The 14,978-nt window shown below is 33.1% G+C and overlaps 3 protein-coding genes and 1 non-coding gene across 5 annotated transcripts; 2 read left to right on the top strand and 2 right to left on the bottom strand.

Moving 5' to 3' along the window:
- Nucleotides 1-503: 503 nt before the first annotated feature.
- On the top strand, nt 504-3,926 carry LOC135844327 (polypeptide N-acetylgalactosaminyltransferase 1-like). Its single transcript, XM_065362492.1, has 11 exons — nt 504-923; nt 990-1,353; nt 1,424-1,590; nt 1,676-1,850; nt 1,922-2,131; nt 2,201-2,318; nt 2,393-2,578; nt 2,655-2,789; nt 2,863-2,970; nt 3,044-3,202; nt 3,278-3,926. The coding sequence occupies exons 1-11, from the start codon at nt 710-712 to the stop codon at nt 3,452-3,454; spliced, it is 2,013 nt and encodes a 670-aa protein (XP_065218564.1). The 5' UTR covers nt 504-709; the 3' UTR covers nt 3,455-3,926.
- A 532-nt stretch (nt 3,927-4,458) lies between these two features.
- Nucleotides 4,459-7,201, bottom strand: Paip2 (polyA-binding protein interacting protein 2). Of its 2 annotated transcripts, none has more exons than XM_065360923.1 (5): nt 7,043-7,201; nt 6,644-6,817; nt 6,273-6,565; nt 6,130-6,199; nt 4,459-6,062 (listed from the first exon to the last, which is right to left on the bottom strand). In XM_065360923.1, exons 2-5 carry the CDS (start codon nt 6,800-6,802, stop codon nt 5,967-5,969), a joined length of 618 nt encoding a protein of 205 aa, XP_065216995.1. In that variant the 5' UTR covers nt 6,803-6,817; nt 7,043-7,201; the 3' UTR covers nt 4,459-5,966. The 2 variants fall into 2 exon arrangements, with proteins under 2 accessions (XP_065216995.1, XP_065216996.1); XM_065360924.1 differs by having other exon boundaries at nt 6,644-6,809; nt 7,043-7,195.
- A 658-nt stretch (nt 7,202-7,859) lies between these two features.
- Nucleotides 7,860-12,088, bottom strand: LOC135843074 (uncharacterized). Its single transcript, XM_065360820.1, has 11 exons — nt 11,885-12,088; nt 11,673-11,783; nt 11,379-11,590; nt 11,078-11,295; nt 10,843-11,008; nt 10,528-10,778; nt 10,203-10,462; nt 9,963-10,136; nt 9,727-9,887; nt 9,512-9,653; nt 7,860-9,435 (listed from the first exon to the last, which is right to left on the bottom strand). The coding sequence occupies exons 2-11, from the start codon at nt 11,757-11,759 to the stop codon at nt 9,061-9,063; spliced, it is 2,046 nt and encodes a 681-aa protein (XP_065216892.1). The 5' UTR covers nt 11,760-11,783; nt 11,885-12,088; the 3' UTR covers nt 7,860-9,060.
- Nucleotides 12,089-12,458: 370 nt separating this feature from the next.
- Nucleotides 12,459-12,531, top strand: TRNAK-UUU (transfer RNA lysine (anticodon UUU)). Its single transcript has one exon. It is a non-coding gene; the product is annotated as a tRNA-Lys (tRNA).
- Nucleotides 12,532-14,978: the final 2,447 nt, after the last annotated feature.

Genomic DNA, 14,978 nt, shown 5'->3' with positions numbered 1-14,978 from the left:
TCAAGTGTACTTATAAATGACTTGCACTAGCAAAATAGCGAGTCGCTGAAAAATGAAAATTGAGATCAACTTGAGGAGGGAAACAAAAACCAAAATCATGTTTCGGTTCTTCGGGTTCTTACAAGTTTTTAGTAGAAATTTTTGGAGTTTTTCCATTACTTTTCAAAAAAATTTGGCTGCTTGGTTCCGAACCATGATGTTTGCAATGTTTCCACTTATTCCAGTTCTTTTTACGTAGGTACCTATACAAACCTATTTCGAAAATTGATCCAATTTTGATTTTACAAAAAAAAACCTTGGCATTTTCAATGAAATATTTTTCATAACAAAAACAATTACTATTTATTGAGCTTATTATTCAAATAAAAGGTCGATGTTATTATTGCGAAAAAATGGAATTCTGTTTTTATTCTTCAAGGTTTCACCATGCGCGACCCGGTCTGCGCAGAGGAACGAAATGATTCGCTCTATGAAAAAAATATTTCTTTTCTTCCGAGTGATTAGTTCAAACTTCAAGTTCAAAACATTTTGAATACTTGATTAAAATATTGATATTTTTTAAATGTTTGTTAAAATTTCAAGAATGAATTAAAATTTAGATATAAAAAATAAAAACGTTGTGTTCAACATGAAACTTTAGTCATGTTTCATTTGCGTTATGGGTTAAAATTTGTAAACTTCAAGTGATGTAAATTTCTAATCATTTATCATGATAAAAACCATTTCGTTGAGAAACAGAAGACATTTAATGTCAAGAATATGCTTCGCAATATTGCTTATCATTTGTATTTTGCTCATAAAAAAACTCTACCACAGTACATTGCAAGTTGCTGATGCAGCAAGTAAGAGAATCATCGTAGTCAATCTCAGAGCTATAAATCAAACTATACCGGAATTCATCGCAGAAGATGAAGATAACAGAGGTAGGCAGAGAAATCATAACGTAAATTTAACCTAGATGAAATTACGACTAATTTATTATTTTGCAGTGTTATTGAAAGCACAACAGCAACCTCAGTACATGTTGGAAGAAGATGGAGGAGGTAAAGCAGATCAGGATCAGGAACCGGAACATCATTACGTTGAACCAGCAGCGCATCCGCAGCCTCATCATCCTCAACCTCATCATCATAGACCTCCGGAAGAAGCGCCTGTGTATAGTTATGAAGCAATGATTAAAGCCGACGAAGATCAAATCGTACCCGGATTGGGAGACTATGGTGATCCGGTTAAAGTGGTTCCGTATACGACTGAAGAAGAGGTAGAAAAATGCATGAAGAAAGAAGCTTTCAATAAAATTCTCAGTGATAAGATATCATTTACGCGGAAAGTTCCCGATGCCAGGCATCCATTGTAAGATGTTCGTTTGATTTTAAAATCACGTTAAAAAACAACAAATCGTCATCGAATGATTGTATTCTAGGTGCGTAACGAGAAGTTACGAGGAAAATTTACCAACCGCTTCCATTATAATTATTTTCATTAATGAAGCTTGGAGTTCGTTGATGAGAACTATTCACAGTGCATTGATCAGAACACCGGATAAACTCTTGAAAGAAATTATTCTAGTCGATGATTCTAGCGATCGAGGTTTGTACATTTGTACCTCCATCTTTTGTAATGGTCACGCATCGATTGATTGAGTTTCTAAAACTATTGGTATATTTTTTTACAGAGGATCTGAAAGGAAAATTAGATTATTATATCAGAACTCGTCTACCTGATAAAGTAAAACTTGTACGATTAGCGAAACGAAATGGTCTAATCAAAGCGAGATTAGCCGGCGCTCAAATCGCCACCGGAGACGTGCTGGTGTTTCTCGATTCTCATTGTGAATGTGGTATCGATTGGTATGTTGAAGGAAAAGAATCGTCATATTTTTATATTCTGAGCTTAGTTGCTAAAAAGATTATTTTTCCAGGATACAACCTTTGGTACAACGTGTCAAAGAACAAAAAAATGCTGTAGTGTGTCCCGTTATCGATGTGATCGATGATCGAACCATGGGATATATGTTCAACTACGATCGTCAATTCCAAATTGGTGGTTTTACTTGGTCTGGACATTTCACTTGGATTCCAATACCGGAATATGAACTAAGGAGACGTGAAACTGACGCTGATCCTACAAGGTGCTAATTCATTCATTTTATACACATCGTCTTCTCGATTTCATGATTTAATTCATCTTATTTGTGTAGATCTCCTACTATGGCCGGTGGTTTGTTTGCTATCGATCGTAATTATTTTTGGGAAATTGGTTCGTATGATTCTAAAATGGAAGTTTGGGGTGGAGAAAATTTGGAAATGTCGTTTCGAGTACGTTCATAATTTTTATACGAACGGTTCAAATAATAATTCTGAATGACCTTGAATATACTTCTTCTCCTTAGATATGGCAATGCGGTGGCTCGTTGGAAATAATTCCTTGTTCTCGGGTCGGACATATATTCCGATCATTCCATCCTTACACTTTTCCTGGCAAAAAAGATACTCATGGAATCAATACTGCTCGAATGGTGGAAGTTTGGATGGACGAGTACAAACGTCTATTTTACCTGCATCGACCTGATTTAAAGGTATTTCCAGGTTTTTTTTTCATACGTTAACTTTTTCTCCTTCTCCAAGGAATTAACCGATTGATGAATTTTTTAGAAAGCCAAACTCGGCGATCTTTCAACACGTAAAGAACTGCGAGATAAACTCCATTGTCACGATTTTGCATGGTACTTGAAAAACGTGATCCCGCAAAAATTCATTTTAGACGAAAATGTTCAAGCTTACGGCCGAGTAAATTATTTTTTCCAGTAATAACTTCAAAATCCTGAATAAATGAGTCCTAATGAGAGATTTTTTGTCTTAGGTGAGATCAAAAGTGAGGAATTTCTGTTTCGATAATTTAAATTTCGGCGAAGATACACCCCATAATTTAGGTCTTTATAATTGTCACCCGAAACTGTTCACTTCTCAAGTGAGTAAGCTCTTAGCTTTTTTTAATCTACATGAAAAAATTGAAAACATTTGTAATTTCCTGTATTTTGTAGTATTTTTCATTGACCTTGACTGGAGAACTCAGACGAGAAGAATTATGCGCAGAAGTTCAGCAAAAGACAAGTAGGCTAGCAGGACCAGCGGAGAATTCCAAAGGGAATGTGACATTGACAAGATGTGACGGTAACTCCAAACAAGTATGGTCGTACGAGGTAAGAACCCAACTATTTATCTCACGTACATTTAAATGAAGCTCAGTATCGTCTAATATTATGCTCAATGTCTAGAATGAGATGATAAGACACGTAGATACCGGTTTATGTATTCATTCGTACGGAGCTACTCCAGAATCACCGGCGACTGTTGCAGAGTGTAAAGCAAATGACGTATACTTTCGATGGATTTGGGAATATCTGAAACAGCCCGATTCGAATAATTATTATAGAAATCATTTATTCAGATGATTAATCCATTGAATATGAATTCACTACTGTGTTATTAGATTACTTTCGCGGAGAAATTCGATTTTCGAAATGTTACCTTTTTGGATACATCATTTTTTAAGTTTTATTACGAGTAATAATTACAAGACTGCTAAGAGCAAGGTAGCTGTTAAACTTTATAGACGATAATAGGAGAATTTTCTCATGTGATATTAATGTTATTTCGAGGATATAATTTTTTTACATTGTGATGTAAATATTTCAGTGTAACTGGAAATTGAGATGATTCTCGAGAGTTACTGAGCGATGTACGTACTTAACAATATAATATTGGATGATTTATACTTTTGGACAAACCTTCTGTGATATTTATTTATTTTTATATTTTTACTATTTATGTTGTAACACCTCGAATCAAATTTATACATCACGGTCTAATTTTTACCTAGTTATAAAATGGTTATTCGTTTGAATAAAATTTCTGTTTGTGGTATACTTTTTTTTTCATTATTTTTAATTAGGTACCTAATGAGCAATGCTGATCAGACGTTTTGGATTTTATTTTTGCACTGGGTGGGGGAGTTCAAAGGGGATAATTCACCAATCAGGAGGAAATGTCCAATCATCAATTTTCAGAGCAAGTGTTCTTCAAAATTTGGGGCCGGGCGTGGATTCAGGATTGGTCTTTGATCTCACCTAGCAATCGCTAGCTAAACATTCGGCTACGCTGGCAGATTATCATTATCAAAGGTCGAGTGAAGAACAATGATATGGAACAAGGTACGTGTATGAATTCGTAAACAAAATCGTGAAAAGTGATAGGTGTTATTCGAGGCATATTTCATTGATAACTGAATTCAATGATATCGTAAGAAGGAATTTCGAAGCAGCCAGAAACGTTTTTCATGTGACAAAACAACGATAATTTATTCATGATATTTGAAAAAGCAAAACTGTCACTGGACAACGTGAATAATTTAAAGCTTAATCTCCATTTACACATCAAATTAGGTACAAAACAAAGATTCACTTTTTATAAATATTTAATCAGAAGAAAATATCAGCAGATACACAAATAAGCACGTTTCTACAGTAATAACAATTATTACTAATTGATGAAATTACAATCTACGAGACAATACCATATTTTAAAAATCTGATATCATTACACAGTCCTAGCTCAAAATTTTTATTACGTAATAAAAATGCGAGTAGATCACAAATTATCACAAAAAAAAACATCAATGCGCTCTCGCGAGCGCAAATAATACACACTTTTTTGTAAACACAATTTTGTGATAATTACCTGTGTTATGTTATTACTACTTAATCTATATCACTTAAAATAACCAACGTCGTTTCGTATTATTTTCTTCGCTACATCGGCAGGTCATAATGCATACACTATACACTGTTTTCGTAATTTACGATTCTCTATTCCATTCTCTTATAAATTAAAAAAATTACGCATATCACACAGTATGGATAATAAAAGATTGTAAAGCACTTAAAAACAAATCACCTTTATACTCGTACTCGAGGTACCATAAATACACCAGGTGAAATGATCTGGCAAAGCGTTTTAAAAGTAAATTCGTGATACTGGTAACATAAATGGTGACACGATAAAGATAATACAACGTTTCAATACAATCGTAATCGAAATTATCATCATTGTGATGTAGACTTTCATTAATGACCGTTCGAGCATCATAAAAATAGCAAATCCTTCGATGATTCGATCAGTTTGTAAATATTTATGAGAAAACATCTACGAAATGCAAAACGTAAAAAAAAAAAGAAAGAGAAAAAGAGAAGCGGTGACGTTGGGAACATTTGCATACACGATTTACAACCAAACAGAAAAACAGCAAATGTACCCTTGAAAGCTGCACATTTAAAAAACAAAAACTACGCTTAAAAATGAAGAGAATTTTTAAAATTTTAACCAAAAATTGGTAACCGGGTATATCAAAAAGAGAAAAATAAAACGCCCATTCCAAATCATGAAGAGAAACAATTAACTTAAAAATAATCTTTCTAAACACAAATTATGTTTCAAAATTAAAAACGACTTAAAAAAAAAGCTTTGCTATACACTAAAACTGGTTTGATTAAGCGGAAACACAAACGACTGTAAAATGAGCAATTTGCAAAAAAAAAAAAAGAAAGAATACTTTATACTGCAATTAGGTCCATAATTGAAACAAATCATATTTCACATATTTACAGTCGATTAAGAATTGAACATGGTTAAAAGTAAAAATATTAGTTTACATTTCTTCACGAGTGTTTTCAAAACAATACAGAAGTACGTAATTCGAAACGCAAAATTTCACCAGCATTATGAGTAAATTCGAGAGAAAAAAAACAAATATAAAGAAATGTAAACTAATTACAATACATTAAAATTTATGATTGCAGCTTCTTAAATACATCAGAGATGGAGGAGACTGGTAATGTGGTGAACATTACAACAATCATTACCATCACAGCCGATCAAAAGAATTAATTTTCAAACATTCGGCAACTTTTACGAAGGCACTTTTTCTTCTCCAGCATTTGATAAGCTTGTTACAGCACGTGGCGAAGAAGGAACAAATTCTTTAGCATCCGGGTTCAAAGTGGACTGAAAATTAATTCAAATTAAAAAACCATCATAAATGAAATGTTAGAAAAGGTCAACCGATATATACCTTGCTTCCGTTTTCGGTAGCAGAATTCGATGTATTACTACGACTATTGTCCATCGGTCTCGGTCGGCTTCTGCAAGTAGAGGTGTTTGTTGAATTTATGATACGGTTAAGGTACGAAAAAATAGTGCAAAAGTGATACTTACAATCGACTCTGAACTGAGAAATGGGACTGCGTATTAGACGAACTCTGGGAGTGGCTATTATTGAAGCTATCACTGGAATTATTACGGACACCGTTCGAAGAAAGTGATAAATTATTTACAGAATCAGAGAGACCGTTGAAAGAAGTGTTAAAGCTATCATTAGACGTCCGCGAATTATTGGCGTGATTACTTTCAGCATTTTGCGATTCGTTTCCTTCGTTGGGGGCCGACTCACCTAGCATGGCTGCCATGCATTCTTCCATCAATTCTTGTTCTTCCAGTTCTCGTAACACCTGTATTCGTGCAGAAAATAACACATTTTTATTACGATACGCGTGATAAATTAGCATTCAAAAGGTATATGTACCAACCTGCGTATTGAATTCTTCCTCGTTTTCCATCCACATGTATTCGGAAAAGTCACCATCTCTGATCGGAGCTGGGGCCATTTCAAGCTGCTCGTAATCATCTGATATGTATCCATCACCATTAGAGTGGTTCTGAGGTGTTTCGTCACTCGGTATCTTCATCGTGGAGCTGTAATACTGAAATAATTCGATTATCAATATTGTATCATTTAATGTGTGTTTTGACCAAAGCACGACGTTGCATGAAACCCAGATGAAAGGATTTACAAGGCAAAAGGGTTCAATAACACGAAACACCAATATACAACATTCGACCTAAATAAATACATAAATGTGGTGCAGTGATAAACAACGCAATTGACTAAAAATTACAGATCATTGGGCAAAATAACTATTACATACCTTCAGTAATCGATATCGAGGTTTCAAACTGCTACTTTGAAACGTAACAAGACAAACTATTTAATGAATATTTAGCATAAAACGATAATTTTCATTTCACTAAATCCTTTCTTTTTTCCCCATTGCAATATCACAGAATGTAAAATGATAAAGTAAATATCGGAACTCGAGAGCTCATAAATTGATTTCAAGATGGCGCTGTCAATTTTTTTCCATGAATTTCGTTTGCATAAACGTTTTTTTCGGTCATTCGTAAGCTTATTTTCATTTTAAATGTTTCGTTTGATTATTCAAATAATAATTGAATTTTTAAAATCATAAAAGCTTCAAAAAAAGGAACAAAACAAAATTCAAACAGATTTTTGTTAAACACAGAACCTTGAAATTTTCAAAATCTGGCAACACTGATTATGACATTGAAAAAAATGAAAATTAATTGGAAAATTTGAATACGGATTCCGAATCCGAAGATTTGAATTGGTGAAAAACTAGGAGGCAGAAAAAATTTCATTGTTAATTCAAATTCCAACTTGATAAATAGATACAATGGACTGGTCACTGCCATAATTAATATACTAACCAACTCAATGGTTGATCACATCACTCCAAACACTCTCATCTTCAAAGGTGAAGACATTGAAATTTTAGATAGGTATCTTTGAAAATTGAAGATTTTTGATGCCATGGCCATTTTCTCTCTACATAATGTATGAAGAAATTTGTTTCTATTAGCTCAATCAACTCAAGGCAGAAAGCTGAGAGTTTACATTCTGAATTCAGATCTGAACAGAAGAAAGATGAAATTCAGACACACGGCTACGATCAAATTTTTTAATTAAAATCTGGATTATACAAACGTCAGTTCTCAATCGAAACAGTCTTATCGCTATTTTAAACAGTCAATGAACATAGAAAATAATTACCGATGCCATACAAAAGGTGCATTCGGTTCTTCATTCATTAAACTATAAATTAGAATAAAAGTCTAATAATATACTGATACCTCAAAAATTTTGTTCGTAATTCGTATCCAAAATGGGATTTGATCAATTCTGAGAATTTTATTTCAAAAGAAATGTGACAATTGGATTCAAAAAGGGGGAAAGTTACTTAAAAAAGGATCACTTTTTTTGGAGATCATTACTTTCTTTTTAGTAAAAATGTCAACAAAAAAATTGCAATGTTAGAAGAAAAAATTTCACTAAAAATGACAATTGAATATTATTTTTCAAATATTTATGGGATCCAAGTAATTAAGCTGCGCGTATAATATTAATAATTATTACGTAAAATTGTGGCATGTAATATTTATAAAAAGTTATCAACTCATCGAAAAAAATTTCATCTGAGCAAAAAATTTACCATCGAGTACACTTGAATATTTTTATATTAAAAAGAAAAATAGACACGACAACTTGAGACTCTTCCAAACTGAGCATTGGGCGAATTGAAAAATGTCACGTATCACATATGTTTACATAGAAATTCAAAAATTGAGAAAAAAACCTGCCTTATTGGATTTACACGAGTAAAATAAAAGAAAGCGGAACTACGGTCACAGGTACACTACTGCAACACGTACTTCTAAAGTACATTGAATTAAACGAAAGCATAATGTATGTACGTAAATTAAATTAATACACTAAATAACTTTGATATGAAAAAAAAAAGATTAAAACAAAAGGAATGAAACTTTTGTTACACGAACATTCATACATCGAAGAGAATAAAAAGTATCTCTGCACATAAACAAAAAGCTATCTATTAATAACAACTACGATTCCATATACTAAAAGCTACGTATTGCACATAATTCCACGTTGGTAATGTATCGAATATTCACTCAGAATAACAGAACAAAGGAACAGTTATTTCATTCAATCACAACGAATATTGACTGAATAATGGGATACGTAATCCCTAAAACATATCACCGATTAATGCAATTCCACGCGTCCCTAAAATACCGAGATTATTCTTTGGTAAAATTAAAGGCGTATAGAGTACTCGCCTTTATATCACTGAACTATATACTCCTTGTAATTTTTGACTAATTTTAATTGTTTTTTGATCTGTTTAATTAGATCTGATGGCTGAACCAATAACGAAATATCTAAACCTACTCCATTCAAACGGTCTCGAACTTCATTATCTTTGAAAAATAAATTTAAAGGACGTCCGTTTATTTCCGTTATGTACCAGGTAGTCCACGATAACCCATTCATCGTGCGAACTCTTGAGGTTAGACCTTGAGCTGCTATTACACTTTTAGGTACAATTTCTTTTATCTCAGCTGTATTGTTCTCTTGTACAATACCAAGATTCTGACCTTCTTGTTCTTTACGTAAAGCGTAAACGCGACCACATGGTAATCTACGTATCACAAATTCGATCTAAAGATGGAAGAAGTTCATTAGAAAATTACTTAATGCATTGGTATTTATAGAAATTAGTATAGTAAACATTTACATAAAGACTAGGCCATGCTCGGATCAACTTCTGGGCATCTGCAGCATTGTTTACCATTTTACCACCTAAACTTATTAGTTGATCGCCGATATGAAGGGCTGTATAAAGCATTGGGTGTTCCTTCTGCTTCCAACCAGCAATCCTGTACCAGATTCATGATTGAAATTATCGGAATAACTATACCAGGATACATCGAAAAAAAAAGCAATTCTTACCACACGGCTTGAAAAGCATCAATCAAAGCGATAGAATTTAAACAGTCTTTCCTTCTAAGCTGCAAACGAACTCCTCCGGGATGTGACATTTCTCTCCTTAATTGCATTACTTGTTGTTCCCTCAATGTAATACGTGTATTACCAGGATCTTCGCTGTTGACCTGAACAGAAAAAAAAAAAATAATTCATCAACTTTACAATTTTTGAAAAAATCCTGCAAAATTGATTTTACGTACTTGACGAACAAAAGGATGAGGAGCAGGAGCTAATCGCTGATTTGGATTCATCATAGGACCAGCAGTTCTTATCCTGTCAGCGGCTACAGCTTGGTGGGCGGAACTTCCTTCGCTATTTGAATTACTGCGCCTTCTTCCTCGAACGTTTCCTCGTCCTCGGCCCATTTTTGGCAGCTGAAATCATTTTTATCAATTCGTCGCATCTGACAGTAGAAGAAAATGAGTAATAAAAATGCATACCTGCGAAGGCGTAGACGAATGCTGTAAATTTACAGATGTGATGGGCGAATGTAATTTGTTCTCAGTGGCAATAGGAGATAAAGGTGTACTGACGCACGAATTAGAAGTAGATTGATTACTAGTTGATCCTAATTGAGAAGACGTTGATAAAAAAACGTGTTCGTATAAATTCGAATTAATATTTTGAGTATTCTCCGTTCCATTTTCATGATTACGTTCGACAATGGGAGTGGAAGGTTTTTCGACACTATTTCTAACATCTGAAAAGAATTATTTTTTAAACAAAAGTTCTAAACAATATTCTAGTAAAAGTATTAATTTTTACCAGTATTTTGTCCAGCTCTCTCCTCCGGGCATTCAATATTGATCGGTCTTCGAGTAGGGAAACTTTCAGTATTGATGGGCATAACAGATACATTGGTCGCCTCGTTGGAATTTCTTTCGATTTCGAGTAAATTATCGTTAAGTCCATTAAATGAGAATATATTTCCATTCGGAGCAGAACTGACTTCTATCACAGTGACATTATTCGACGCGGTTCGACTGCTGTCGTTCGTTTCGCTGCTTTCACCATGTCTATAGAACAACCAATGTCAATACAAATTCATCGCCGAAATAATATACATCGTTATTTTCATACCTATTATGTGATGAGGAAGAACTTTCGACAGGGGAGATGGGAATTTCGTGTGAACTTGTTGACGGTTGAGCATTCGCAGATGAATTTTGAGAATTGATTCGAGCATTACGGGAATTATCATCCAATATAGAATTTTCAACCTCTGATGTTCGATTACTCGTAACATCTGGAAGAACATACAATAATACAGATTCTCCAATAATTGATGGAATTTAGTTTTCATCGTCTGTCATACCTGAGTTATCCGTTGATGAGGCGGATACTGGTTCAACACCAGGAGGAATGTACGGTACAGCAGGTGGTAAAGGTAGAGGTGAATTAGGATCTCGAGTGGGTAATAGATGAGATTTATTATCAGGTAAATGACTCGTATACAGATTTTCACTTGGAGCTAAGAGTTTCATTTCGCGTAACTTTGCATTTAAACGTTTCACCCAACTCATCATCTGGTGTCTAAAGAATATAGAAACATTATTAAGTATAAATCGTACGTACATAAAACAAACACACAAGCTGACATAGATCAGGTTACTCACTGAGAAGATGCAGTCAAACGAACCATCTCAGATGGAAATGTAATCACGAATTCGTATTCGTCGTCATCATGAGGACATATAGAAGGTGTTATATGTAACACATTGGTGAGTTGGTAACTGACATTTGGCTTATGTGTTAGGGCCATTTTCTCATCAGTGTAAACCTCCAGAAATGGAATACTATCGTTATGAACGCAAAATATAACCCATTGCTGAAACACCAGTTGATTAAGGAACGGTATCAAGGTAAAGGATTCACGATGTTACTCAAGAGTGATAGCTAGCTACACTTACCTTAGGAATGGAGGCTAATTTCTTCTCATTATTATTGGGTAACTTTAACCAAGAACATTTGTACACTTCGCGAAACGGAAGTTCCATTATTATTCAACCCAGGAGACCACTCTGCAATGAAATATCGAACAGTTGTTTGTACATTTTTCACTTCGGAGTTCGGATTCGACCAACTCGGATTATCATAATTAGTAAGCATAAAAAACACTTACCAAACATAAAAACTTTCGTTATTTGTGGTTCATCTGTTGTGTCGAGAATGTTTTCAGCGTAGGAAAATGTTTATTCTGCGTTCATTAACGGCGTCTGCGAAGCAGCGAAAAAGAACTTTCTCTTTTCTCCAGCAATGTTATGCATTATAATATTGTTTTTCTTTTTATCAATGTTTGCGTCTATTCAATGTTCAAGTTCACCTCGAATTCACAAGATATTTCAGGTATTTTGGTGGAGACGAAATCCCAATTTTTTGCGAATAAAACAACGGAGATGAATGGTGATTTCTACTCCACACAAAACGCTGTGATCCTCCAAACTGCTATAATTAGACACCCGGTTTATTCATGGTCGATAAAAGCGAAGAAGATGTTTTAAATTTAATTAATTATATTCAATTAGGTAATTAAATTGATTAATATCAAAATCATTTAAATGAACCACTCTGTTGTTATTTTATTTTTTGAATGATTCATCTCAAGATTTTGCCAATTAACTGGAAAAACGCAGATTCTATTTTGTGGAACTAGCAACTTTGACTGTGTAGCGTGAAATCGCATATTCTCATTATGAGCCCGGATAGCTCAGTCGGTAGAGCATTAGGCTTTTAACCTAAGGGTCCAGGGTTCGAGTCCCTGTTCGGGCGGAATTTTTTTTCGAAATTTATTCAATTTTGTCATTGTACTTAGTGTGAAAATCATTCTGTAAAGTTATAATATTTCACTTGAAAATAATTTCATTCAATATTACCATATTATCAAGATCAAAGGTTAAATTTGGTAAATTGAGACGTTATCGTATTGATTTCACTTTATCGTGATACGGTTATTGTGCACTTTATTTACCTACAGGCTACAATCTCTTGATAACATTTTAACATTTAATATTCATTTAAATCGTCAAATTGTATTATGAGTTCAATAATTGAGAAATTAAAAAAAATTAATAATAATTCCTGCAAATGAACAATCAGTCAATCACCCACATCCTGAAATATGGTTTTACTCGTGAGTCATGAGATTCATGACTCAATCCTTTTCAAGTGAAGGTATCTTTTTTTACGCTTTCAATTGAACAAAACAAACCTCTTTTTATTTTCATTTTTTGAGAAATTTTTAGCAAGAGTGTCTATTTTTAATGATTTTTAAACGCCTGCATAATTTATTCTATGCAATTAACAAGACACTCGTGTACGATGTTTCACAGGGCATATTCTATCTGGTACAAATTCTTAACGCAGAATTGAGTCAAGTAATTCAGAATCGAAACAAATAGGTAAGATATCTAATTCGAGAATCAATTACTTCTACAAAAATGATGATTTTTTCTGGTAATTGGAAAGCGAGAGGTGGAGGAAAAGCTATTTTTTGATACGGTATTTTATGATTGTGCCTGGTTTTTATTTTAACATTTAAAAAAAATATTTGAATTCAACAATAGGTAATTCATAATTTGAACTTATAAAATTATAATTTAGTAGATGGGATAATAGTTAATTTATTTACCTATCTAACTATAGATAAAATTTTCCATTTCTTTCTACTTGCCAACATTTCTCAGCATACCTATGTTTGAAGCAACTAGGTACGTGATTTGAGTAGCAAGGTGTGTAATACCTATTTAATTTTCTAATATTTGAAAAAATACCACCTAATTATTTAATTAGTGAAAAACTAAATTACTTTAAATATTTTACTGAAAAGGGATCCTAAAAAAGTTACTGGAATGAGGAATTACTTTCTTTATGATTTGAAGGATAACTTGATTCATGGAATTAAAAACTTACTGTGGTCAATTAGTTTTTTTTTTTCATTCTGAAGGACGATGTTCGACTTACCGAGTAAATTCCAGCAGTTTTTTTTCTTTTTTTCAACTGGATAAGTGTTGAAGATGACCCTGAAAATGATGGATACTTGTTCATTCTATGTAAAACTCCCACGACAGTTCTTATAGGTAGTCTATTTGCTTCACTTGAGTGAAGTCAAGTCTTTTAATTATATCTTGGCGTCTTGGCATTTAAAATGATTTTTTTTTTTTTACTATGGTCACATTCAAATTTATGTTAAATATGAATTTTATAGTGTTTTCATTAAATTCTGAGGATAATAAAATCATTTTTAAAAAACGTTGTAACTGTCTGAAGATAGGTACATTTTTTTTTTATTTTTTAAAATTATAATAAAATATTGGTCGTCTTTGAATACCTATACTAATAAAATTATGAAATCGAAGAAAGGGGCGAGATGAAAGAAAAGAACAGATGAAAAGTATTATCTAAAATAATAGCATTTGAATAAAAAACGTATAGTTGAATTAAGAAAAAAAATTGGAAGAATTAAAAAAAAAATCGAATATTTGTATTCGTACCAACTTGAAGTAAAATGTCCAAATTTGGCCAACCCCCTAAAGTGGCCACTTTGGTGTTCAACTGGAAAAATTAAGAGTATAGAAAGTATGAGAAATTCTGTTTCAAAAATAATGTGCTCATTAGTAAATGGATGTGAAATTTTCTCTCTAGGTAGATATCTACTTTTCATTGATATGGATTTGAAGTTAATAAATAATGTGATATCTATAGCTTGCCTAATAATACTGAAAAAAAAAAAAAAAAAAACTCTAGGTGGCCAAATTTGGACATTTTTACCTCACTTGAGCTTATTTTTTTACATATTGTGTACCTACCTATTTTTGCTGTAATTTTTCAAAAAGAAGAAACAAGGGTCCATCCCACCTCCAAACAAATTTCAGATTAGGTACAAATGTTAATTTTGTGATTTTATGTATGAAATTTTATCTATATCTAGGCAACACTTTTTTTTTTTTCATTCCAACATGATTTCAGCTTTACAATCATGTCTCAAACAGATGTAACAATGTAAAAACTAGTTCCCAGGGACTTTTGATGGTACCTATAGATAGGTAGGTATACCAACTAGAGACTTTTAATAAGCCATTCAAGGTCACCTATACAATGTACGGCAAAAAACACCTTTTAATTTATATCCTGGTAATATATTCCAACAGATTATACTGTGGATATCTAGCGGCGTCATCAATTTGATTATTTCACCCACACACGAGCAATAAGAAATG

Source organism: Planococcus citri, chromosome 4 (genome assembly GCF_950023065.1).
Source record: "Planococcus citri chromosome 4, ihPlaCitr1.1, whole genome shotgun sequence".
Classification (NCBI taxonomy): domain Eukaryota; kingdom Metazoa; phylum Arthropoda; class Insecta; order Hemiptera; family Pseudococcidae; genus Planococcus; species Planococcus citri.
The sequence above is the reverse complement of the archived record's forward strand: the minus strand, read 5'-3'. Positions and strand labels throughout refer to the sequence as shown.